Source organism: Bidens hawaiensis, unplaced genomic scaffold, assembly GCF_021521415.1.
Source record: "Bidens hawaiensis isolate Kalapana, Puna unplaced genomic scaffold, B.hawaiensis_p1.1 tig00013755_1, whole genome shotgun sequence".
Classification (NCBI taxonomy): domain Eukaryota; kingdom Viridiplantae; phylum Streptophyta; class Magnoliopsida; order Asterales; family Asteraceae; genus Bidens; species Bidens hawaiensis.
Genome location: NW_027492173.1, coordinates 472,025 through 499,614, shown reverse-complemented (window position 1 = coordinate 499,614; position 27,590 = coordinate 472,025). Strand labels below are relative to the sequence as shown.

Sequence of the window (27,590 nt, the reverse complement as noted above, 5' to 3'; positions counted from 1 at the left end):
AACGAGCCAACGAGCCGAGCCATGACTCGAGCCGAGCTAAGGTCGATTTTGGCTCGGTTACAAAAATGATCCAAATAAGCTCAGGATGTTACAAATCAACTTTTTATAGCTAGTTTTATTCGAGTTTTTTCGAGTGAGCCACGAGCCCGAGCTTCGAGACTCGAGCTTTTTGAACAACCTGCTCACCTAACGCTTGTTATCTGACATACCCTTGCGCAAAACTAATCAATGATAGACTTAAATACTTAGCAAGTGGAGTTATTGGGCCAACAATTTTTTATTATCTAGCTCAACCAAACTATCACCCTAGCTTTCAAGTGTAGATCACTAGAAGATTTAAAGAGATATGATAAGATAGAAGAGAGATGGTGTGAATTACTTTCTTGTACTTAGTTTTATAATGTGTTAATTTTATAGTTGTGGTGGGTCAAGGTTTTTTAATATTAGTTTTGGAATATGTAATTGTAAACATTTTACTTCTTTTGAATGTGTAAATATATAGAGTATGATAGATTGTTAAAATTTTGTATGTCAATGACTAAAAAATTAAGTTCACACTCATGATAGTTGTTTGCCTCTTGATACATATGACTATAGGTGCACAAACCGGTTATTTTTAGGAATCAGAAATGAATAAATTAGAACAAGGTAGGAATCGGTTTTGGGTATGGTCAGGTATTTGACCGAGTTTGTCGGGTTTTTACTGGGTTTCAGGGCGGTTTTGACCGGGTATTGGCGGAAACGGTTCCGACAGGTCCGGGTCGGTTCCGGTTCCAGTTAAGGGTGTTCAAGGTCCGGTTTTTGCGATTTTAGGCCAAACTGTGAACAAAACCGTTAGTAACGGTTTTTGATTTTCATAAACCGAAACCAAAATGTTGAACTCTTAATTAAACCGAACCAAATCAAACCAAACCATTAGTAACTGTTTGGTTTCGGTTTAGTTTTACGGTTTAGACTTGTTGGGCTTTTATGTAACTGTCCAAAATAATTTATAATATTTTATGGTAAAGCTCTCAATAATTAACATAATTTAACAATGTTAAACACCCACTGATTTTGGGGTTTTCATTGAGAAAATTGAAAGGCTGATTAAAGTCTATACGTTTCATATTTGGGCTTAGCCCATTGTTCAATAATATTTAGTGTCAATATTTATTAATGTATATTATATGCACTAATAATTTTTATTTGATTATGTCTAGTAATGTATGCACAAATATAAACTACATAAATATTTAAAATTAAATATAATTAAATTACACGGTCCGGTCTGGTCCGGTTTTATATAGTTTGAAAGTTTTCAAACCAACCGGCCGAAAGCTAAGAAAAAAAAACCAGCTGTGAAACCAAATCGATGACCGGTGTGGGCGGTTTCACAGTTTCGAACTAAACTGTGAATACCCCTAGTTTTAGGTACAGTTTCGGGGAGACACAAAACCTGGTCCGTACCCGCGAGCCAGGTAGGGTCCGAAACAGGTTCCGGGTGAAAATGCCCCTCATGTGATTGAAAAAATTTATCAACGCCCCTTGTGATTAAAGACTAAAACGTAGCAGAGTTTCTAAAAAAAATTTCTAGTATATAAAAACAATCTTTAGTGTAAGCCCAATTGTCAGGCCTGTTGGTCTGTACTCTGTTTATTTTGTCCGGGTTATAACATGTTGGGCCTGAGTCATCTGTGAACTGTGGAAGCAGTCAACTATGGAGAGCCTTGTTGCCCACTCTAGTTAGACAATATTGTATTAAACGGGCCCACGCTGGTTTTCAAAGTATGGCTTAGGCATTCCCCCGGAAAACCATACCGCTGACTACCACTGACAGTAGTTATGTCACCACAAGAGCATAACTCTCTGACGTAACACATGGTGGGACAAAAACCCGGGTGGGCTCGGGGTTCAAGTGAGATTCGAACTTGAATCTCCATTTGAGAACCCAAGCCCTCTACCACCAGGCCACAAACAAGGGATGAGTGTTCAACTAACCACATTCACTAGAACGTGTAACAATTAAATAAATAAGTAAAAAAGCGTGTGGGTTTAAATGTGATTATTTTAGGAAGTTAAATAAACAAACCACACATTCTCAAGTCACCCAATGCTTGTTATCCTGGTTATACCCTTGCCCAAACACAACAAAACGCACTAAACGGCCGGTATTCCACGCCCTGGGTGGGTGATGCAGCATAAGGCGTTATTTCACTACATACGACATTGATAGGAACTTATCTTCACATTTGTATACAACAAGCATCTAACGCCAGTACTAAAGCTGAGCAACGGGTCGAATCGGCCCGACCCAGACCAAACTTGAGAACAGAAACCCGATTGATGGTGTAATACTTTTTTTTTTTCTTTTTTTGTCTTTTTTTAATGTTTAATCAGTTTTTTAAAATTATTCAAGCACCTTGCTTATTTATTGCTTGTAACACCTAGAGAATTAAAAAAGTGCATAATGTAATATTTTGCTTTGAAATAAAGTATTCTCAATTTCCATATAATCTTTGAATCCCATTGAAAAGGTGATGTGTGATACAAGCTATCAAAACATGGTACGGTGATCTGCACACATACACATGTTCATTCACTATATAAGTAAAACACTCAAAACCTTGATTCAATCACTTGGTCAAAAATGAAGGATCACAAAATATTATTATTATTCCTTCTTTCAATTTTGGTTACATATGTAACTGCTGGAATCACAACATTGTCAAAGGATCAAGTCACATGTACCATGTGTGATGTTTGTGACAACCCATGCCAACCACCACCTGCGATTATCCCCCCTTCGCCACCACCACCAGCTCCCACCACTGACACTGACTGCCCACCACCGCCTATACAACCTCAACTGCAACCTCAACCAACCCCTACACCTTCGGTTCCAACATTTTCTTATTATTCCCCTCCTCCTCCCTTCCCCGATGGTGGTGGGGGCGGTTATGGTTATGGTTATGGCTACCCTACAACGTCGATGCCGCCACCAAACCCTATTGTGCCATACTTCCCATATTATTATTACAACCCACCACCTTCTCATCATAAATCATCTTCCTTTGAATTAAAGATTTACCCAATTTATGTCATTATGTCACTTGAGTTTCTCCTTCTGTTTTTATAATTGGAATTGCCAATACATATATATATGCAAATGTAATCCCTATAAAATAATAAGCGTTTCTCATTGGTATTTACTTGGATTACATACGAAGAATATGCTACAAATGGAGATGGAAGAAAGAAGCGATGGAGCTGGTAACTAGGGCTGTAAACGAGTCGAGCTGACCGAGTTATCATCCAAGAGTGTTTTATACATGTAACATTATTTTTCTAACAAGTTGCAATAATAAGATATAATTAAAGTATTATGTATGCAATTTGTTATAACTTGTATAATTTAAATTTCTATACTCGTGTAGCATACAAGTACCTAACCTAGTCTATTGATTTTTTTTTGAATGGCGATTCCGTTTCTAATCATTGTCGTCTACGGGATTTGAAACCAAGACCTCCCAACTCAAGGTGTACGTCTAAAAGTTTTGCGACTGTTAATGACTATAGAAGCATCATTAAATTTCTATTTTATTTTTTAAGGAAAGAATGGAATGTAACTTTTAGTTGGCACGGCTGTGTGTAAAATTGTAATTTGTAAATGTATAATTAAAAGAGATGAAACATGATTTGTTATAGGGATTGAAGGATGCATGTCACATGTTCGACATACACATGTATGGTTGTTTTCGTACCAAGCTAAAAACTTGTGTTGCTCGATGTATGAAGTTTTATCCGGCCATTGATCTCACTTTATTTATAAACGAATGAGTTAATGTCCATTTTCGTCCCTGTGATTTGCTACTTTCACCACTTCAGTCAAAAATTTGACATTTTGTCAATGTAGTCCTTATAGTTTTAAACATTAGCCAATTACGTCCTTTCGTCTAACGGCATCCAACTATGTCGTTAGTTTAAGGGGTAATTTTGTCTTTCTCCTGTTTATGTTTAGTTAATAGTCAGTTCCGTCCATGTGGTTTGATACTTTTGCTACTTCAGTACAAAGTTTGAAAATTTTCAATTTTATGTTTAATTTATTCAGTTTTTTTTTCTCTTTTTTTTGTCTATAGCCCTTAAGAGCGTAATCCAAGCCCAAAACAATCGAGCATCGACCAAAACAGGTTTACGTTTACTCTGTCGATAACAATAATCATACCCCCTCGTATTTAGTTTATAGACATTTTCTAAACTCTCCCCGTGGTAGAATTCATTGATAAAGTGGTCAAGGTAATTCCCTAAAACCGTACTATACCGATAAAACTAAAATCGTTTCTTTGTTTAATGCATAATAGTTACGGTTTAGAGATTAACATATTGTAGCAAACATCCTGGTCGAAATCACATCAGTAAGTCGAATATCCTGCATTTCCATGTTTGCTCAAGAAATCGATACACTAAATCGCATGTGTGTTCTTCAAATCGTGGTGTTGTTATTGAATTCTTCATATCGACTACAATTCTAGGGTTGAATTCGACGAATTCAAGAACAATACCACGATTTGAAGAACACACATGCGATTTAGTGCATCGATTTCTTGAGCAAACATGAAAATGCGGGATATTCGACCTCCTGATGTTTGCTACAATATGTTAATCTCTAAACCCTAACTATTATGCATTAATCAGAGAAATGATTTTAGTTTTTTCGGTATAGTTCGGTTTTAGGGAATTAACCTGACCACTTTACCAATGAATTCCATCATGGACTGAAATAGAAAAAGTAGCAAAAAAAAAAAAAACTGAATAAATTAAACATAAAATTGACAAATTTCAAACTTTGGACTGAAGTAGCAAAAGTATCAAACCATAGGGACGAAACTGATCATTAACTAAACATAAACAGGAGAAAGACAAAAATACCCCTTAAACTAACGATATAGTTGGATGCCGTTAGACGAGAGGATGTAATTGGCTAATGTTTAAAACTATAAGGACTAAATTGACAAAATTTCAAACTTTGGACTGAAGTGGCGAAAGTAGCAAACCACAGGGACGGAAATGGCTATTAACTCTAAACGAATTAATGATAAAAGTACACTTACTCAAAATAAAGAGAATTCACCATCAGAGAACAAGATGGTAATAGTTGTAGATGGCGGTGGTAGTCGTGGTTGTGGTTGCAGATGCTAAATGTGCGACGGTAGCATAAACGTTGATTGTGTCAAAAGACGGATATCAGAAACACCGATATTATTCTTTAATTTGAACCGATTACGTACACAGCGGAAGATATCAATCAGAAGCAACAAGATCACCAGTCCAATGATCTAATCTCTCTAAACCAATCTATCAAACTAATGATTCAATAACATCATGAACCTGACTCCAGATTACAGTTTGAGAGAACCAAAAACAAGAAACTTGATAATATGTGAGTATGTAAGTGTTAGGTATGAAAACCCTATCACTCGTTTTTATATGGCCTTGGGAAAACAGAAGTTAATTTGTTATAACTTCTTGTAATAACTTGAAAGGCCTTTCAACTTTTAACTTGCTCCAAGACTCTAACCTAAAGTCCTCTATCCAGCCCATCAAAGCAAACCGAATGTCCATAAAGTCTAGCAGCCCAAAACTCCAACAATATGTCACTAACAAAACAAGAGTTATAATACATCAAATAATCATTTAATATTATTGAATTGAAACAAATAAAATATTACCACTTAATATTTCAACAGATTGCATGTTCAGGCTGATGCATTTCATTAAACATTTGCATCTAGTTAAAATTGTTGCATTTTAGTACATTCAAACTTGATTTATATAGTTTTCTGGCACAATCTAGAACTGAAATTCGGATATAGTAAGCCCGTTCATCCAAACCATGTACCCATAAGATTCTAACTTTTATTTCTATTTTCAGTTGACACCCTCCTCTAGTAATATTTCGTTCTATTTAATTTATTAGGTAGAAATTGAATATCTCTTATTTATTATATTTTTTTATACTAGTTTTTAAAAACATGTATTATACGAGATTTGTCAAATTATATAAATAAATAAGGTTTGTTATATGAAAGAGGAAAGAAACAAAATTAAAGGTAAAAATTAATTAATTAAATAAGGTCCATATCATTATAATATCAAAATTAGTTAGATATTTTAAACATTTTATAGTAATAATTTATCATATTTAATTTGTTGCATTTATTAAAAGCATAATACACTATATAAAGATAGTATGATAAGAAAAAAAAATATCTATATCTACCTATATTCTAATAAAGTAAAATAAATGTAGACACTTGTCATCTTTTGATTTATTCTCATAATATTTTTTCCTCCAAAACTAATATACCCTAATATATATGTAATAGATCAATCATTATTCACTTTCCTTTCACACTATATTTCTATAATATCATATATTTTTATAAATATAAATATTAACATGTTTTTTTTCTATATATTTCAAAATACTTGGTGAATTCCAAAAATCAACAACAAATCATGTTTCTCAAATGAAAATTGTTTTGTGTTTGTTGTTAAACTTAAACTTGATTTTATGGGTCAAAAGTTGGTAAATAGATTGTTTGGTACAAGTTAACTACATTTATATCAAAATTTGTTATGGGTTAAAAATGAAAATTTTGAGTATTTTTAAAAGTTTGAGAGTGCAAACTAGATTTATTGCCAAATTTGTTATAGGTTCAAAGTGTTGACTTGAAAATGTTAAAAGTATAAAAGTTAGAATTTTATACATGATTCAGGTTTCAAATTTATTTTTAAGGGCATTTTTTGAAATAATCAAAAGGTTCATCATTTGGCAAATTGACTATTTTTCCTTTAACTATTAAAATTTAAGAAAAGATTGCTTATTAATGTTTCTAACTTTTATCAAATTTGAAATATTTATGTCAACATTAACTTTTCCTTCAATGATGAATAGAACGTTGTATGGGAAGCATGTTATGCAAAACTATGCTCAAATGAAACAAAATATTCACAAAATTGAATGGGTTAGCATATTATTTTTTATGTTTTCATTATGACACAGTCGAGAAGCTCTCTGAAACTGATCAAAATCTTTTTCATTGTGTAGCTCAAAAAAACATAGTTCTTGAAGAATATTCATCGCTACAATTTAATGTTCTACTTTCCTTTGATGGGTGGTAAATTGAGAAACATATCAATAAAGATAACACTTCTTTCGTATTTAGGCTGAGTGGTTAGAACTACTATCGTATGAGAGGTCTAATTTCCGAAATTGGTTCATAACCAAAATTCTTTCAATTATACATATATGATACCGAGAATGAATTGTTCAATAGAAATAAGTATTCTCGGGTACATTTTTGCACTAGCATTTTTTTTATTAAGTTCATTTAAAAAATCATTTTGTGATATAAATAAAATCAATTTATGTACACATAGTATAGATACAAATATAGATACAATACATTTTTTTCATATACGCTATGTAATTATTTGTTTTACTTGTAATTTTATAATTTGAATTATTCCGTGTATGACACGGGCTCTAAAACTAGTACTTTTAATAAAAGACTACCACTTTTCGGCCTGGGTGTCACACGCAAATTTTAAATGTTTATTATTCATAAATTAATAATATAAACTTAGTAAAGATATTTTTAAGGAAAAAAAAATCTCAAAACTAGTTTTAAAAAGTCAAGTATATTACTAAATTTAAAATTTTAAAAATCATTAAATGATTTCGGTTTTCTTATATCTTAAATTCTTTTTGACAAATCTAATCTATATAACTTTTTTTATATATGTCACGTTTTTAGAAAACTCGTATAGTCTCAAAGAAATACAACAAATAATATCAGTTAATTAACTAATTAATTATTTTTAATTGCTATAAATTATATTGTACAATGGCTTTATAATCATAGCGTTAGATAACTATATTGTTAAAGTGTATTTTGATTATTTATTAAATATTTATTTTAATTAACATAGTATACGAGTCCCAAACAAATCATATATATTTGACTTACCTAACAAACTACATGAGCTTCGAGCCTTGTTTAACAGAATATAAGAAAAAAATTTTCTTCATTATTTCGCTTTTAAGTTTTGTTTACAAAATATAACTATTTGATGGGTCGGCCCGTTACAAAATGTAATGTTTGTTGGGCCTAAACTTTGGAAGCGAAAATTTGTATTATTTATCGACCCATATACAATTTACTCAATTAGTATAGAGATGAAGTTACAAAACTTTTGGCGATTACAACTAAGCTAAGGTAAGATTTAGCGGGCGCGATACTAGAGGCGTAATCAAGTAGAGACAAACGAAAGTTCGACTCTTTTAACCTTAAAGAGATTGAGCTCAAACTCGTCCCATTTCAATCGTTATGTGTAAACGCTCGTTAGTCACTCAGTATCAGTTTGTTAAAAGCATGAATCGAGTCAAGCTTAAAAGAGCTGAAACCAAAGGCCGAGCCTAAACTGAAAATCATTTAACAAAGGAACTTGAGTCCAATCTAAATATAAAATTTTTCATACACAAACTCGAGGCCAAACTTCATATATTGAGTTTTTATGGGGTGGATTCACCTTACGATGTTCACCACCTTTAAATCGGCCCTACCAACCAGTCCCATGGCCAACAAGAGAGAGGTAAACAAGGGTGTTGATATGCTAGTTTGGATCGACTTATCGTTTATTCAAGTTTCTTGTGTATGATAGTGCACACAATAATTGATCCATATCACAATAGAGTATATATGTGTAATAATAAAACTGCAATACAAGAGTCCTATTCCATTACAATATAATATGGTCCATTTTATGTTTTGCATCTTAGAACACTTCGGTGGTAAAAGGGGATGATGATGCGACGAATGCAGCACAACCCTAGTTAGCCAAATGCATTAACGCCAAAAAAAAAAAAAAAAAACTACGATACTTCCCCGTGGATATTATTCCTAAGGGGCAAAGTGCCTCTAAATATAAAACTCGTCTTAGCCATGTCCAAGTGTGCCTCACGTGCATCACATTTACAACAATAGGGCTTGGATTCAATGTAGACACCAGTAACAGCATTCTCATCCCACCCTCTATCCCTAAACCAAAAATTACACTAAAACTCACTACATTTTCTCTCTCTATTTCAATTAAATAATACTTTTTATACCTTTTATTATTACCTTTTCTTTTTTCTTCACTCACAACCACTCTCAAAATATATTAAAAAATTATAGGGGATGAACAGTAACTTTTCAAATATATAGAAAAATCACTACTTTCTCTAAAATATAAAAACTCTTCACTCACAACACCCTGAATCACTCTCTAAATTATGAAAACACCCCTCACATAAAATGAGGGGTGGGATGAGAATGCTCTAAGACATCTTAAGCTTAGGAAATCTCAATCTGTGACACTTACCCAAAGGATAACATCCAAGCTACCTCCGAATAAGACATATAACTAGTAAAATGGTTCGAAAAGGAAGCGTTGACAGCCAAAACGTCATGGTGAAGATCGTTAATGCACCAATGCATTTTCATGTATATCAGTTCTACTCCTTAAACAAAAAGAACATTAAATTCTCTCTAAACCACCTAAACCCTATGCATCTACTTTTATCTTTTAGGCCTTCTTATAAAAATACTTATTCTCATGCTAGATGCTGGTTACAACGACACTAGAGGTCATCCGTAACAACACAAATGGCTTTTGGTTTCGTATGAACGACCCAACACAATCTACTTCTGACACTCGGTGCGACGATGACTAGAAAAATACCTCTTGTAGTGGTTTGTCACACTCCCCTGTCTAATCCGTCACATGTTTGAAATTTCTTCATCATCAATTAGTAAATCTCATTAATAGCTATTTCAATAGCAATAAAATAAATTTGTTGGCTTGTACATGTACATGAAAATTCAAAGGAAGTTTATGCAAAGTTCAATAGTTTTCAAATGACAATTATGCCTTTTACATTTTCACACAACAACACATACTTTGCTTCAAGACAAGTAAATCTAATCACATGTTTTTCCATTCTTGAACAACCACTTTTCATTTCAAATTGGTGTAATGATATTTTGATTACTGTTGGTCTCGAACTAGTGAATTTACTGATAACGATTCCATCTTTTATTATATTTGTTCCTAACGGCGCACAACTAACAAAATTCTAACGTCGTTAGTTGCAGGTCGCCGGAAAAACGTTTTTTTAACCATAAAACTCACATTTTTTTCCGGAAAGTTCAATGTTTTCGTCCCAAACATCTTCGTAACCTTAGATCGGACTTTTGGAACATTTTTCTTGTAAAATCCCCTAATATTGAGGTCGATGGAACCTAGAACCATTGTTGGAATTGGTTGGTGGTACTTAAGTGGTGGTGGTTGGTTGGTGCAATGTTGTAAAAGTCGTTAGGCGGTCCTAGGCGGTCGACTGGGGAGTTGCGAGTACTCGGGAGTAGTCGGGGATTATTCGGAAAATACCTAAGGAGTACTTGACCAAGGCGGGGAGTACTCGATCTAGGCGGGGAGTAATCGGGGAGTACTTGGCCGCCTACTCGGGAGTTTTACAACATTGGTTGGTGGTGAGTCAGATGGCGGTGATGGTGGAGTTCAGGTTGAGTTTTACGATAAAAAAATGTGACTTTGGTTTTTTCCAGGCATTAGGATTCTGCAGGGCCGGCCCATGGGTGTGGCTGGGTGGTCGACGGCCACAGGCCCGCACCCCACTAGGCCCGAATTTTTTTTTTTTTTTTGGAAAAAATTTCTATGTATTTTTTATTAAAAACAATATGTGTATTTAATGTTTAAACATAATTACATAACCACCTGCTTGGTCTAGTGGCAAATGGGTATTACTCACAATCAAGAGGTTGTGGGTTCTACCCTCACTTGAGACTAGGGATGGGCAAAAATCGGTATGGTACCGGTATCGATTTGGTACCATCGGTGCCGAATCGGTACCAAGGTTTTGAGTTTTCAGGACCGGTACCAGTATTTCCCGAATTTTACCTTAAATACCGGTACCGGTACCAAAATTTTGCGATTTTCGGGATCGGGATTTTCGGTACCGGTACGTTACCGAGTTCATCCCTACTTGAGACATGTTTAATCTTTTTTTTATACAAAGGTTTTTTACACAACCCAACTTATAACCAAGTAAGCCCATATAAAAATTAAAGTATTTAAACCCAACAAAATACTTCTTTTACTTATGGCCCAAAAAGATTTTCGCCTTCGGCCCAAAATTTTGTTTCCTTTCTCGGAGTCGGCCCTGGGATTCTGTTAGTCGTGGACTATTGGTAACAAATACGTTAAAAGATGTGATCATCAGTAACCAACTCGTTAGTTAGGACCGACGTCAACAACAAAAAGATAATAGCTAGAATTAAAAAATCCAATACACCTTTAAATTAAATTTAGGCTGAACTACAATTGCCCGTCATAACACCATAATTTTATAATTGTTTATAAATTAAGGGTCATGTTATTCTATAAATGAGGACAAAAATAAGAAGGATGAGAATGATTTGTAGAAAAAAATAACCTCAACAAAAATAATAAAAAATTAATAAAAAAAATCATAACTCAAATTTTAATACAAAAACGAAAAATGTAAAAACATAAAAATGTATCCACCGTCATCCACGTTTTAAGAGGGGAAAAAACTCGAAAAAATACACAATGTTAAGTGAAAAAAGATCATTGTGTCTTTATGTTTATCATTGTATTTTTTGTTTATTTTCGTCATTGACTGTGTCTTTTTATCTTGATATTGTTTTATATAACTCAACATTGTGTGATATTTTGTTCAGCAATGTGTTATATTTTGCGATCTATTGTGTTTTTTTTTGTTTATCATTTGGTTGTTTGTTCATTTTTGGCATTGTGTCTTTTTGTCGGGTTTTTCTTTGGGAACGGGAATGACGGGAGACACATTTTGGTTTTTTTAATTTTTTTCGTTTTTTATTTATATATTGAGTTATGATTTATTTGTTATTTTTTTAAAGGTTTTTTGTATGACCACAAATCTTTCTCGCACTTCTTATTTTTGTCTCTCTTTACATTTTAACCTTACCCTGATTTAACGTGTATTTAATGATGATTAGGTATTTAGGTATATATATTAACTAGGTTAAATACCCGTGTATACACGGGTTGGGTAAACTATATTAACAAAAGATCAAAACAATGTGAAATATTTATACTAATTTGGTATTAGATGAATGAATATGAATATGTATAACAACGTTGAATACAATAAAATTTTCATAAAATAAAAAAAAAGAAAAAGAAAATTACATGGTAAATTTTCATTAATCTCTAAAAATTTCTTCATATCCAACATTTATAATTACACTCTTCATCGGATATTAGAAGATTGACTCAGTCTCTAATTTTAATCTAAAAAGTGCGACTTAAATCTTTAAAAACTTTCCTTGTATATAAATCTTAAAATTTATTTAATTTACTTTTTTTACTATTAACACACGATTGTTACTAAAAACATAAATCATTTAGTACTAATATTAATTTGATATAGGGACTTATATTTTTAAGAAAAATAGTGCTTAAAAAAAGATTAATACAACTCATACAAATACTTAAATAAACAATACACAAAGTTTAAATAAATATATTATATTATAAAGCAATATAATTAATATTTGTTTTTAACATTCAAAAATATATATATATATAAGCAAAACACCAGATACTAAGAGTTTAAAACAATGTTAGTCCATAAAATAGTTAAAACATAAAAAAACATTATCTTAAATATAAAAAGCAGCTTCATTTTTTCAGAGCAACAAAACATCCCAAACAACATGAAACCATTATAGGTTTGGGATAGCAACGGCCGTTAGATATTTTGGTCATATTTACATGTATTTTTCCTGAAAGATATTTATCTAGATTTGATGCATATGAGCATGTAACACCACATGACCGACAATGAAAATTACTATTGTTAACATTTGTTTTTTTATGTGAGATAAACCAATTTTAATAAAAAACATAGGATAGTTAGATTATATAAAAATTAGTTTAAGCTTTTGAGCATGTTATTGTTATTATTATTATTACTATTATTTTTGAAATATAATATAAGTTATAATTATAGTCGGAAAGTGAAAGATTTTAAAAATCACGAATAGTTCTCAAAATTAAAGTGTTAAATGTAGTTTATAGTTAAAATAAAAAATAAGATTAAGTATAAAATTTAAAACATTCATTTTTTAATTTGAAATTATTAAGACTATTATTTTGTATAAATCATCAAATTATAAGAAACAATGGAATGCCATATTAAAATTTTAATACAAATATTGTAAAAGGATATCATTAAGAAATATTTCTTTTTGTTAAAATTAAATATTATGGGGAAAAACATGTTAGAATGTTGGTGTTTTGATGTGATAAAGGGATAAGTTATGGAAGGTTTTAAATGATTTATTTTAATAAAATAATTAAGAATTAAAGATGAAAAGATAGAGGTGCTACTTGACAAAATATTAGACTAATTAAGTGATATGTGATTGAACCATTATTTTTGTTTATTATAATAGTAGATGGAAAAATTATAATAGGTCGGACAGTTTATTATTTATTAGTGAATTAAGTACTAATAAAACAATGCATTCATCTTTGGGAACATGTATCCCCTCTAAGTAAAACAGTTGATGATGGTCCACAAATATTTCATGGTTCTTGTCTAAACCCACCCTATATATGCATGTGCATGATTTTACATACATGTATGTGTATATGCGTTGGTTAACAAAAAAATTAATACGTAATTTCGTAACTAGATGTTACCTATGGGTTATTTGGAAGATAAGAAATGAGTTGGTATCTATCGGGAGGCCAGCTAGCTTAGGGAATATGGTTGGGGACAAAATCTCTTGCGAATTTATGGGTCAAGAACCGCTTTAACAGGAGGACACTAACTTGGGAGTGATGGAGACGTTTTAATATTTGAAATGTAACAAGTTTTGATGTTTGGTGTTTTTCTTTGGATGTATTTAGACATGCAAATAATTATATATAATATCTTTGTTGTCCTTTAAAAAAATGTTACCTGTGTACTATGTCTAAGAGTAGCAAAGTAAAAGCTATATATAGTTATTGACCTTATTATAGTTTGAATTCATGAAATTTTGAAAACTCAAATAACTTATGTTCCCTTTGGATTTTGACCCAAAAAAAAAAAGTCTAACCATATTCTTTTTAATTTTGGTATATCATCCATTTAATTTCTTTAAAAAAAAATGGCGTATTAAAGGTCCAACATGATTGCGAAAAGCGATACGCAACTCAATTACAACGACATGTCTAACTTCATTGTTGTAAAGTCTAACTTCATTGTTGTAAAGTTTGTTAGGCTAACGCACCCATCTAATACAACCTTTGTTTAACTCGTATAGTGGCACGTCCAACATATTGACGCAGTTACCCCACCTCCTAAACCTAAAATGTGTCACACATGATTACTTTTTAGATACACAAATATATAAACCATCAGTAATCAAGAGTTTTCGTAATCAAGATGTGTCGTAATTAAGGGTGACACATGTCCTGAGTAATGAGGGGTAAATTTGTGTAGCAAAAGACAAAAAATACGGGTGCAAAGACATTAACATGAAGCACTGGTAATATGTGTGTGCGCGCGCGTTATGCTATAAGTTGAAAATTATACGAAGAGTAAGGAACAAGGGTCACGTGTTATAAATAATAAGGGGTGAATGCATCGAATAAAAAGTACAAATTTGTACACGAAGGCACATAATTATGACGTATCTATAAGAAAATCTTGACGCGTCGTTATAAATCCGGATGTACACATTGTTGTTGACACTTCAATATGGTACAAAAAAAAGTTCTTTGTTTTTTAATATAACAATACTCTATACTCATATACATAAAATTTAAAAGATATTTTGGAATTATCTTTTTAAAAGTAATCAAGTAATAAAGTTATATGTATTTATTGAAAGAAAATGCAACTCTTACCTTTTCGCCCATATAGATTATTACATGTCTATGACTATAATACATGTATGTATGTTAAAGGCTAATTCCTAATATTACATACTACACTTAGAAAAGACTAACTATTAATTAACAAAGAAGTGATTCATCTACTCCTACTCATAGAGAATTGTCATTATTTGTTATTATGCTTTCCCATGGCCATGATAATATGTTATCATCTTTTTCACCATCAAACCCCAATACACCATCTTCGACATTGAAATCCCAATTCCAATCATCAAACGAGTTCATAGTTGATGAACTTGATCCAACAACCTCCATTTGCTCACTTAAAATTTTCCTGGTTTCTTCTCCTTCACTATTCACATGATTCATTGGCTCAACGGTTGAACTTGTCGAGTGATCACCATCCTCAACCATGGCTAGCATATCTTGGTCCATAATGTTGTCGATAAAGTAAAGCATCTCTTCTTCATAAGTAGTGGCACATGGGTCATGATTCTTTGTTGGTAGTTCGTCTGCTTGAACTGTCTTAGGGTTCGCTACGATTGATGGTCTAGAGGCTTTGTTGATCTTCATGGTGGACCGGTTGGTTCTACCTTTTTGTTTTTTGACGGTGGGTGTGAGGGTTACAGTTGGTGGGTTGATAGGTTGTGGTCGTCTTGTCGGGAGGATTTTTCTGCTAAGGTGCGAGTTCCAGTAATTTTTAATTTCGTTGTCTGTTCGCCCAGGCATGTGGGCAGCTATTAAAGACCACCTGTAACTTGTAACGTCAGTAATATTAGTCAATTATACATTAAAAGACAAAAATATGTATCAGTTTAATGTTTCCAAAAGTATAATAATGAAATTTATAAGGATGGATACATTTAACTCCCTAAGAAAAGATACAAATTTCATCATTGTGGGCACAAAGCTTGAAATTTAAATAAAAGGTGACTTTCGGTTACACCTTCAATTTCTCATCAACTCACGTGTAAATTGACAAGGATACGTGTGACCTTAATGAATGAAAACCAATATGTGTCCATTTCTAGGACTAAAATGTATAGAGAAGAATACGTATCTATACGGGTCATGCATATTAATAAACTTTACGACACTTTAACGTGTAGAATTAGAGTAAACGTCAAGAAATTCAGAGATAGACGAGCACAAACCTGTTACCTAAAGAAGCATGCAAACCGGTTATCAGTTGTTCCTCTTCCTTAGATATGTTACCTCTTCTTAAATCCGATCTCAAGTAATTAATCCATCTTAGCCTACAACTCTTACCACACCTTAACAACCCTATAAAAAGTACACGTTAATTATGAAAATACAAAATAAACACATTCCAAAGCGAATACATTCTTACGCTAAAAAGTCAGAAACATACCTGCTTTCTTCGGTAAAGATCTCCACGAGCCTTCACCGTGAACTTTAATATAGTTATTCAGTATCTTGTCTTCTTCAGCCGTCCACCTTCCTCTCTTCAACCCGACCTTTTCGCAACACGGTGCTCTTCCCATTTTGGAACCTAAATGTGTTATAACTTATATGTTATAGCATGCACATATGTATTGGGAGAGTGCTTGATGTGTATATATAAATAGGAAAAAAGTATACTAGAAAGTGTATGTAGTTAGGGGAATATTAAAGTATCTTGACTTATACAATAAATGATAAGGAAAAAGAGAGTGATGTAACACTAGAGTGTTGTGTGTGTGTGGTGCAAAGGTTTGCCACGATTAATGTTGTACATATAAAGACCAAACTTGTCGTGGCTGATTGAGTATCTAGGGCTGGTGACGGGGCATCCATCTCCCACGTTTTCACCCTCCACATGATGCAATTATTTTCTTATATTTTTTTCATTCCAACCCCCTTTCTCATTTCATAATGGGTGGTGTACTTTCCATAATATTGTTATTAATCATTAATCATTTTTTAAACTAGCCCCTCCCATGAGGGGGATTGCGAATTATATGGGTCTGGTTGGCGGGTTTTACGGATTCATTGTTCTGTCTTGTACGACCCGGACCGCATGTGGAATACAAATATGTTAAACGGGTTTGGTGGGTTGGGTACACGAGTGTGACCCGTGAAATGCTCACCCCTAACAGTCACTATTCTCAAAATGGGATCCAGGCTTCGCTCAGAGGTAGGGCGGGCCTTAGTCGTCGCCGTTAGACCATTATCTACAGGGGCTAAAATCCTTATTTCCTTTCCTAATTTTTTTAAACTTACATATAGAAAGTAAATTTATGCGTAAATTAGGACATGAAGTTACTTAAGCCCATAGTAGCCCATAGTTAATTATTTACTTAATACTTAATAGTTTAGGAAGTGGAATTAGATGTTACTCTAGTTAGTCCACAGCCCATTTAAATAATCAATAATTAGCCATATATACTTAACTTTTTACTCTTAATAGGTTTGTTTTTGTTTATTGTTGTCAATTATTACCGATCTTTGAAGAAGAAAAGTTATATACAAAGGTTTTTTCTAATACTCGTCTAGGGCACCGAAATCCCAGAAGCAGCCTTAATGGGATTAGTTAGTTGATTAGATCGTGTTTCGAATATTCTTTTTTTTTTCAAAATTTCATTTAGTACCTCATATTATTTTTTCTTCAAACTTCACGAGCATTACTTTATGCTTTATGCATATAATAATAAAAGTGATTTGGAGACATGAACGAGATGGATCTACCTGAAGATATTCATGTGTACATTAGCTGTAGTTGTAGCTGAAAACTGGTGGCTGGTGGCTTATAGCTGATAGCTGATAGCTGTAGTCTTTTAGATATATTTAGATGTTTGATAGAATAACTGGAGCTTTTAATAAAATATATAAAATGATCAAAATGGGCATAACTAAAAAAAACAATATTAAATGTGCTTATTTTGGAAGGTTATTTAAGTAATTAAAATACTAAAAGCTTGTAGCTCTTTCTAAACGCTACTAGTTGGAGTTTCAAGCTTTAAGCTTTTTCTCATGACCTAAAAGCTTTAAGTCCTTTCAACCAAACAAGTCTTTTACTTGAGTATGGGTTTTTTCTTAAAAACATAAAGCTTGAAGCTCCTAAAAGCTTTTAAAAGCACATTTTCTAACATAATATAATGGCAAAATATAAGGGTTTAAAAAATAAAAACTTTTGTTCTTTTGTGTAACAATAGTCACGCTCATGCCTTCACTTCGGAGTTGGCCAGTATCTAGTATCTACCTTTATATCGTCTTACCCACATGTCAATTTCACCTTTTCACAAAAATCAATTTAGGGATACTCTTACAATTTTTTTTATAAATAAGTGTATTGATTTTTATTAATTTTAATTATTACTTTTTGGTTGTTGTCGATTCTAACTAATGAATTGACTGCTAATTATCTTATCTTTTAACGTATTTGTTTCCAATGGTCCGTGACTAACATAATCTTAACATCGTTATTGTAGGTTGTTGGAAAAACGTTTTTAGCCAGACAAAGTTCTTTTTTCTTTTTTTTTCTTTTTTTTTTTTGCAGAAACTCAACCTGAGCACCACCAACCAACCATCACTGCTTGAGCACCACCAACTGATTACGACGATGGTTCTAGGATTTCGGTGACCTCAATATTTTTGGGCTTTTACTAGAAAAAAGCCTCTAAAGATCCGATTTAAGGTTACAAATATGTTTAGGAAGAAAATGTTGAGCTGGAAAAAATGCGAGTTTCCTGACCAAAAACGTTTTTCCGATGGCCTGTAACTAACGGCGTTAGAATTATGTTAGTCGCGGACTGTTGGGAACATATATAACAAAAAGCGGGATTGTTATCAGCCAATTCGTTAGTTGAGACCAACAACGATAAAAAGATAATAGTTATGATTAATAAAACCACTACACTTTCTAAATAAAATACAATGGAATGGGAAAATAAAAATATAAGTTACAAATAAAAGCAACTTATAATACGGGTTACAGTTGAAATATAAAAAATTACGAAGAACGAGCAAATGTAGAATTGTTGAGCCCACATGTTGGACATATATATTTGTCTCTTTTTAAATCGGATTTGTCTTACACCATGGAAAAAAAAACGGGAATTGTTGTGCTGCAGAACAAAAAAATTGTATGGAATGATTATGAATCAGTCAGAACATCCTTACATTTTATACATTTATCTAGCCGTTCGCGAGTTACCCGAGTTAGGGTCAATAAAAAAACTCGAAACGAGCCGAGTCCGAGCCTCAAATAAAGTTGATTTAGTTATTGAGCTCGAGCACAACCAAGATTTACCTCGTCTAAGTACCTACAAGAGCTTGAGCCGAGCTTATGCTTGTTTAACGTTTTTTCCCCTGAAAACTGAAAATATATAGAAATAATTAAAACACACGCGCGCGCGCACACACACATACACATATGTATATATATTAAACGAGCCAAATTTGAGTTTGAAAAACCAACTCACGAATCAAGCTCAAGCTCTCGTAAATCATACAAGCCGAGCTTGAACCTAGTCAAGCTCAGGCTCAATCTTTTTATACCCCTAGGTCCTGTTCGTTTCAAGGATTTAGAAGGAATTATAAGGAATGAGATTTTAAATCCCATGAATTGATGTGTTCGTTTCATTAAATGAAAGAATGGGAATAGAAACTAAAACCCATCAAATCATATATTTCATGGGATTTTAAGATTGTTATGGAAAATAAAGGATTGTTTTATTAACCCTAATCAGTACTAGGGGTGGCAAATGGGTTGGGTTGGGTCGAAACGGGTTAGGGTCGGAATGAGTCAACTAAAAAAAGGGTTGTTTTGGTTCGGTTAGAACGGGTTAGGGTCAAAAGGTTCAGGTCAGAACGGGTCAAGGTCGGAACGGGTCAAAACGGGTTTCGAGCCTTTTTTTTTTTGAAGAACGAGGACAACGAAGGAAACGTTTTAATTTTTTTACATTTTTCGTTTTTGATTTATATTTTGAGTTATGATTTTTTTATTTATTTTTTTGAATTTTTTTTGGAGGGATTGAAAAACCCCTCCAAAAAAAATTCAAAAAAAAAATAAAAAAAAATCATAACTCAAAATATAAATCAAAAACGAAAAATGTAAAAAAACTAAAACGTTTCCTTCGTTGTCCTCGTTCTTAAAAAAAACCCCCGAGAATGAAGAAGATTCCAATTACAATACATATTAACCACCAAACACATGATAGGAATTCTTAAACATCACATTCCAATTCTAATTCCAATTCCTTTAAAAAAAATCCGTGAAACGAGCGCGCCCCTAGTTGTGAATTTGTGATGCTAATATGTGTCGATATGCACGGTGTATAATGAAAAACGTCGTGCATAATACTAGAATCCCTACCACGTTGACACATATCATGGTACACAATTTTTATCCTTCAAATGCATACCTTTTCTCTTGATGTGTCGTGCATTGAACACGTGTGACGTGCTTGTGTAAGTATTTTTTTATGTAATATTTTTACTTATATGTGACAATTTTGTACGATTTGGATCAATATTGATAGGAGGCTTAAGTTATTCAGTGAAGACTCAAGTTCGATTCTTACTTGTGTATTTTTTGATGGATTATGGCAATGAAAGTTGAGCCAATCCTTGTGTGTGTGTAAGTTTGAATCCAGAGCTCACTCGTGTTTTAGTTCCACCGTGTTTTACGCAAGAGAGTTATACTCTTGTAGTGACAACGACTATCAATTGAGTCGGCGGTGTGGTTTCCCGAAAGAACGCCCAAATCAAACTCGTAAGCTTGTGTGATTTTTTTATAAGTTTCCTTATTCCTGACCATATTTTATTAAATGATTTTGGAAACCATGTGGCGGAAGTGGTTTAACAATTTAGTTATTCTTGTTCTTATCTCACTTTCTCATTAATTTCGTTGTTGCAGTTCGTTGACAATTCAATACTTGATTCTTTAATGGCTTATAGTAGAGGTGTGTAAAGTCAATTCAGTTTGGTTATGATGGTTTAATCATAATCATAGCCATAATCATAACCCTAACCAAGTTTTGGTTAAAGAATATTGTTTAACTATAACCAGAACTAAATGGTTGTTTAACCGTACGTCATGGGTCGGTTTAGGTTAAGTGTCCAATATATTTTGTTTTTTTTAGTTTTGTTCAAGCTGAAAGTTGTTTGGTTATGGTGCATTGAGCTCAATTATGAACAAGTATCATTAATATAAATATTTAAAACTAGAAATGAATATATATATATATATATATATATATATAAGATGAAAATATGGGTACAAAATTTATAAGAACACAAACATCAAGGTTTGGTTCGGTTAAAGTAGGTTAACGAAAACACAGTAACCATAATTACAACTGAGTAGTCAGTTAATCAGATTCACTTAACGATAACCGTCGTTTTATTTTGGTTACAGTTAATTTCAGAGAATTTTTGTGGTTACCAGACCAGTTTTCAATTATGCTTCGGTTTTTGCTCACCTTTAGTTTACATACAGATGGGGTATATATGAAATGAAAACTCTTTTGACTTGAGGAAACCATCAAAACCCGATGTAACAGTCTACCTTTTTTCTTAACGTGTGTATATATGTTATCATCGTTATTACAAAAATATTATTAACGAATTTTTTTAGTTAATCGTTAGACATATGTAACAAAAACATTACATTGGTCTTCGAATTGAATAGTAACAATCAAATTTTGTTATTCTTTGTTAATCTTCACTGCACAAACCCACTTGATTCAATGTAACATGTAAATTTTTTAAGAAGGATGAGAACTTTTTTTAACATGGCACATGACTTTTTACAAAAATAGATGTAAAGGTAGTAGATCTTTTGCTACATTTCTAACTCTTTTTTTCTTTTAAATTACCAATTTTTAATAAAAACCAAAATAAGAACCTCAAGCGAGTAGCAGAAGCCAAGAAACAGTATTTGGTTAATAAATTGCTACTTAAATGAGAGTTATATTACATTATAACGTTTTTATAAACATTCCATTGGCAACATGTGCTTTTTCTTCCTGTAAAAGTCAACCATAGGTTTGAAGTATTTTGAAGATAAACATTAGTTCGTACCAGTGTTTCAAAAACTGGTTTAAACTGAATTTCGCACAGCAGACCGGTATTTTAAGCCCGGTATTTTTGGCAGGTTTGCTAAAAACAGTGAACCGATGGTTTTTTCTAAAAATTCAGGTTTTTACTGGCAAATCGGTTTAAAGTTCGAGAAATTATTTATATTTACAGCTCATATTTTTTCAAAATTACTTTTAACCCAACAATTAGCACTGAAGCGTGTAAACTTTATGACTATTTTTTTTTAAATTGAGTGTTTTTGTATTATTTTTTTTAATATGAATGAACTTTTGAATTATTTTTTATTATGGAATTATTTACTTTTGGGTTATTTTTAGAATTGAAGTTGCATTTATAGAAAATTACAAGGTAAACTATTCAACCGGTTGAACCTCCCAGTATAACCCGGTTCAACCGGTTATACTATTTTTTAGCTCAATCCGGTACGAGTAAAAAACCGGTTTTTAAAACATTGGTTCATACATATTTAAATGCGTATTGTTGTTTTATTTCATATGAATTTATAACATTGCTTTATAGTTCATATCTCAATCTAGTCGTGTTAGTGCATATTGCCATTTAAATCACGAAAATCGTATGTTTTATTGCATTTTTTAATCGTTTAAAGCATGAAGAGTTTATTAGTTCGTAAGAGTTTATATGCTTAGTATTTTATTTCATATGGCTTCATAACATTGTGTGATAGTTCATATCTTTAGTAATATTGTTTTAGTGTATTTTATTGATGAACTAAACGCCTTGCCTTCGACCTAAAACATGATGCATATAGTGGAGATTAGGGCTGTTCACGAGTCGAGCCAGGTTGGTTTCGAGCTCGGCCTCGAAATTAAACGAGGTAACTTAGCTAGGCTCTAGCTCGATTTTGAAGTTAAACGAACTTAAGATCGAGCCAACGAGCCGAGTCATGACTCGAGCCGAGCCTGGGTCGATTTTGGCTCGGTTACAAAAATGATCCAAATCAGCTCAGGATGTTTGAAATCAACTTTTTATAACTTGTTTTATTCGAGCTTTTATCGAACGAGCCACGAGATTCGAGCCTCGAGCTTTTTGAACAACCATAGTGAAGATGAACCAAAAATCATAGAAATCAATCAAAATCTTCATACCTAAAATCAAAATGTCATATTTTCAAAAACTAAAACAACACAGGCTGATACTTACAAATTGTCTAAAACAAAATGTATATAGTAGAGATAAAAGTAAAACAAGATGCTTATAACTTAAATGGTATGAAAACATGAAGCTAAAAGATCATTATCCTCATATAGTCATATTAATGCTATTGATTTTGTAAAAACTGTTTGCTTTCATGATTTGGAGCAAAGTTTTACATGATGAGAGCACGAACTTAAGTACTTATATGACTTGTAATTGGAATAACCAGTTTTTTTTTTTTCGACAAATTTATGTCATCTAATAGACTTGAAATCAAGACCTCCCAACTGCTTGATATTTTAAAGGTTTTGCATTTATCAATGGATAACTGAAACGAAAATAATATATATATCAAATGAAATGTCTACTTAAACAACTTTTATTTGCATTGTCTTATTTGATCTACATACGAGAACTTAGAACATTTGAGATATGAAGGATTATACACGAAAAATTATGGTAGCGTTTGGTATGCAAGAATGCCAGTAGGAATGGAATGATTCATTACGTGGGAATGAAAAAGTGGTGTTTGGTTGCTTAATGGAATAAAATCATCTATTACAAATGGAATCTCATTCCATCAAAACCATTCCTTCCCACCCCCCTTCTTTTTTTTCATTTCATTCCTCCTTCACCCTACTTTCTCAACAACACTACCACCTAACAACCACCACCATTGGCACCACCACCAACTCCGCCGACACCACCACTGCCGCCGCCACCATCGCCACCGCCACTACCACCATTTTCGTCGCCAGAGCTACCACCGTCGTCATTGTAGTTTTTTTTTTTTTTTTTTTTTTTTTTTTTGGGGGGGGGGTGGTGGTTAAAATGTATTTTGAGATATGAATGTTTTTATTATTTTTATTTCATTTCTACAATTTTTTTGGATACCAAACAATAAAAATTAATAATTGATTTCATTCCTAAAGGTTAACCAAACAAGACAAAGGAATGGTAATGATCCATTTCATTCTCTTGTCCATTCCATTTCTTCTCCTATTCCATTCTCCCTTCATTCCATTACATTCAACCAAACATACCCTATGTTTTTGGCTTAGGTCTTGACTTCACATGTAATATTAAACATTATTCATTACATAATATTAAACATTGAATGTTCTAAGTTTGATAGCCTATGAATTGAAAGGTAACTTTGTGGTTTTTCATTCAATATTAAACATTATTCATTACATAACTAAAAAGGATAAGCATCAATATTGTCATACTGTGCAATAATAATGTTAGCATTGAATATCTTAAATAAAGAGGTCGCCTAAGCCAGCAAATTATTGTAATAGAACAAATTATTTGAGATGTTGCTTACAATTAATGGTTTTTAATGTGTGAGATCGAAGTGTAATGTAATTATTTATATAAATATATAGCAATATCTTTTTTTAATAGCGTTTGGATCCACCGCCAATACTTGAGTGAGTTTTCCTGAGTCAACCGTCTATACTGATTTTGACGCTCCAGACCTGACTCACTCAAGAACACCATCAAGGAGGAAACCCACCATTATAAGAAAAACCCTCTTGAGTCAGGTTTCGAGCATGAGACCTCTAGGATCCCAAAACTTAACCATCACCCTCAAGCCATTGAGCCAGAAGGCCAATTATAGCAATATCTTTTCATATAATAAAAAATACATTATATAATTATAAGAATTATTTATATAATTATACAAAAAAATATCGTGTTATATAAATAAACTTATAATAGTATAAGGGAAAAGTTAAATACAAAGGAAGACAAAAATGAGAAATGTGAGAATGATTGTGAAAAAAAAACCCCTAAGAAAATCAAAATTCAAAATATAAATAAAAAATAAAAATAAACTATAATATTCCCCCCCCCCCCCCCCCCGTCATTCCCGTTCCAAAAAAACGACGAAAAGACACAATGCTGACAAAAAAGACACAATGACGAAAATTACAACAAACACAATGATAAATAAAAAAGACACAATAGATTACAAAATATAATACAATTCCAAACAAAATATAACATAATGTTGAGAAATATAACACAATATAAAAAAAGACACAATGCAAAAGAAAAAAAAACACAATCAATGTTGAAATAAACACAAAACACAATAATAAATATAAAGACACAATGATTTTTTTTCCTTAACATTTTTTTAGAGAATGAGGATGACGAAAACATTTTTGTGCTTTTACCTTTTTCGTTTTTTTATTAAATTTTGAGTTATAATTTTCTAATTATTTTTTTAAGGGTTTTTTTTTGCCTATAAATCCTTCTTATTTTTGTCACCATTTGTAGAATAACCAAGAAATTGTATGTTATTATTTAGGAAAATTGGATTTTAATAATTTCAACTTTAACCTATTGATCATAATTAATCACAACTCAGAAAATGTTTACAAATAGTCACACCTTTGAACTTATTTTACTCCAACGATTCTATACTAATTGAAGTTTAACCCTGTTCGTTTTTTATGTATTTATCTTCTTGATTAAATAAAATTATATTAAAATTCAAACAATAAGAACTGTGTTTGAAAACCCTAGCTGATACTTTGACAAATTTATGACTATACCAGATACACACCTATATATGATACATGGCAGATATTTGAGCGGGTATGTGGTTGGGATTACTTATGCAATAATGTCGTCCCAAACCCATCACATACATCCCTGTGAAAAGAAAAGAACATCCAGGTGTCATTTGTAAAAGGGTGATGTAAACGTAGTCCTCTTCTCTTATTTTTTACTAAACATACCCCCTTCTTCAAATTTTGCATTAACAAGATTCAATCTTTTTTGTTTTTACTTTACCATTTTGTTATCTTTTATTATCATTAATGTTTTAAAAAGTTTTTTTTAATCTTTAAAGAGCTTTTCTTTTCCTTTTTTTTCATATTATAAAACTTTTTTTAATAACAAAAATTTTTTTTATGTAATAAACATTTTTTTTCTAAAAAGAAAAAAAAAGCCAGTTTTATAAGTGTTTTAATACTTTAGAGTATGTTTTTTAATAGTTTTTAGAGATAGCTTACATGTTTTTTTTTAAATTGCATTGTTTTTAATCATTAAAGAGATTAAACTGCATCGACTTGATCAACAAGTTGGTTCTTTTCTAATGTGACAGTAATCATATACGTTCGAACCTAAAAAAATATATTCAAAGGATTCTTTTTGTTAGACAGGAGACATATAATAAGATAAAAATATACAAATTGTTTTATCGTTTTTATAAAGAGATTATATCATTATTTCTTATATTATTTAGAATAATAATAAATATATGATGATAAGCTTTACAAATAATATTAGAGGATTGTAATATGTCAAATAAAACAGTTAAAGGAATTGAAATCTAGGGGAGAAGATATTACAAGTATACGAGGTGGTACGTTAAGCCTAACTCTTTGTAAAAACGTATAAGGATGTTAAATCTATCTACTATACTATTAAAACAATAACTATTTTTAAAAATAACATTTATTCTCATAATTTCTTACTAATAAAATAATAATTCAAATTTAAATTATATTATATTCATCTTCATCTACTTCTACTACACTATTAAAATATAACTATTTCCATAAATAGCATTTATTCTCATAATTTCTTACTAATAAAATAATTCAAAATTAAATTAAATTATATACAACTTAATCACATTCAATTAAATTAAAAACTGTAAGGTTTTTCTTTTCAAAGTTCATGGTTGTTATTCTTATTTTGGTTTCATTTCGGTTTTTGGTTTTTCTTCGCTTTTAGTTTTTATAAATTTGTTTTGTTTTAGTTTCGTTTTAGACGGGTTTAACTTTTTTCATTTTTTGTTTCGGTTTTTACAATTTTTGTTTTTGGTTCGGTTTCGGATTTATCGGTTTTAGTTTTTCAGTTTCATTTCGGCTTTGTTTTAGTTTTATTGGTATTTGGTTTTACTTAGGTTCTTGGTTTTAGTTTTGTTTTAGTTTTTTTTTTCAATTTAGTTTCGTTTCAATTTTTATTTAGTTTGTTTGGTGTTTCGTTTAGTATCTATTGAAAAATGAAATAATATGGAAGGTTCAAAAATTAAGTGAAAGGTTCGCATGGGTTTCAACTTTCAAGTATTTTGAAGTTATTGAAACTTTATGTTTTTTTGAATCTTCACAACTACTAATAATGAATTCGCATTTGGTAGAAAGGATTTCAAAAGCTAAGAACGTTGTATGTGTTACTCTTCATTTTCTTCTTAATCTGCAAGTGTGTTATTATTTTCTTTTATGAAAATGAGTCATTTTAGAAATGTTTTTTTGATTCGCTTTGGCTCGGATCAAAACGGGTCATTTTAAAAGGGTATCAGTTTAGTTCGGGTCAACGAGTCAATATAAAAAGGTATCGATTCATTCTTGTTTCAACGAGTCTTTTTAAAATCGCAT

The 27,590-nt window shown here is 31.8% G+C and overlaps 1 protein-coding gene across 1 annotated transcript; it reads right to left on the bottom strand.

Moving 5' to 3' along the window:
* Positions 1-15,141: 15,141 nt before the first annotated feature.
* LOC143544801 (transcription factor MYB12-like) lies at positions 15,142-16,536 on the bottom strand. Its single transcript, XM_077036807.1, has 3 exons — positions 16,364-16,536; positions 16,146-16,275; positions 15,142-15,742 (listed from the first exon to the last, which is right to left on the bottom strand). The coding sequence occupies exons 1-3, from the start codon at positions 16,494-16,496 to the stop codon at positions 15,142-15,144; spliced, it is 864 nt and encodes a 287-aa protein (XP_076892922.1). The 5' UTR covers positions 16,497-16,536.
* Positions 16,537-27,590: the final 11,054 nt, after the last annotated feature.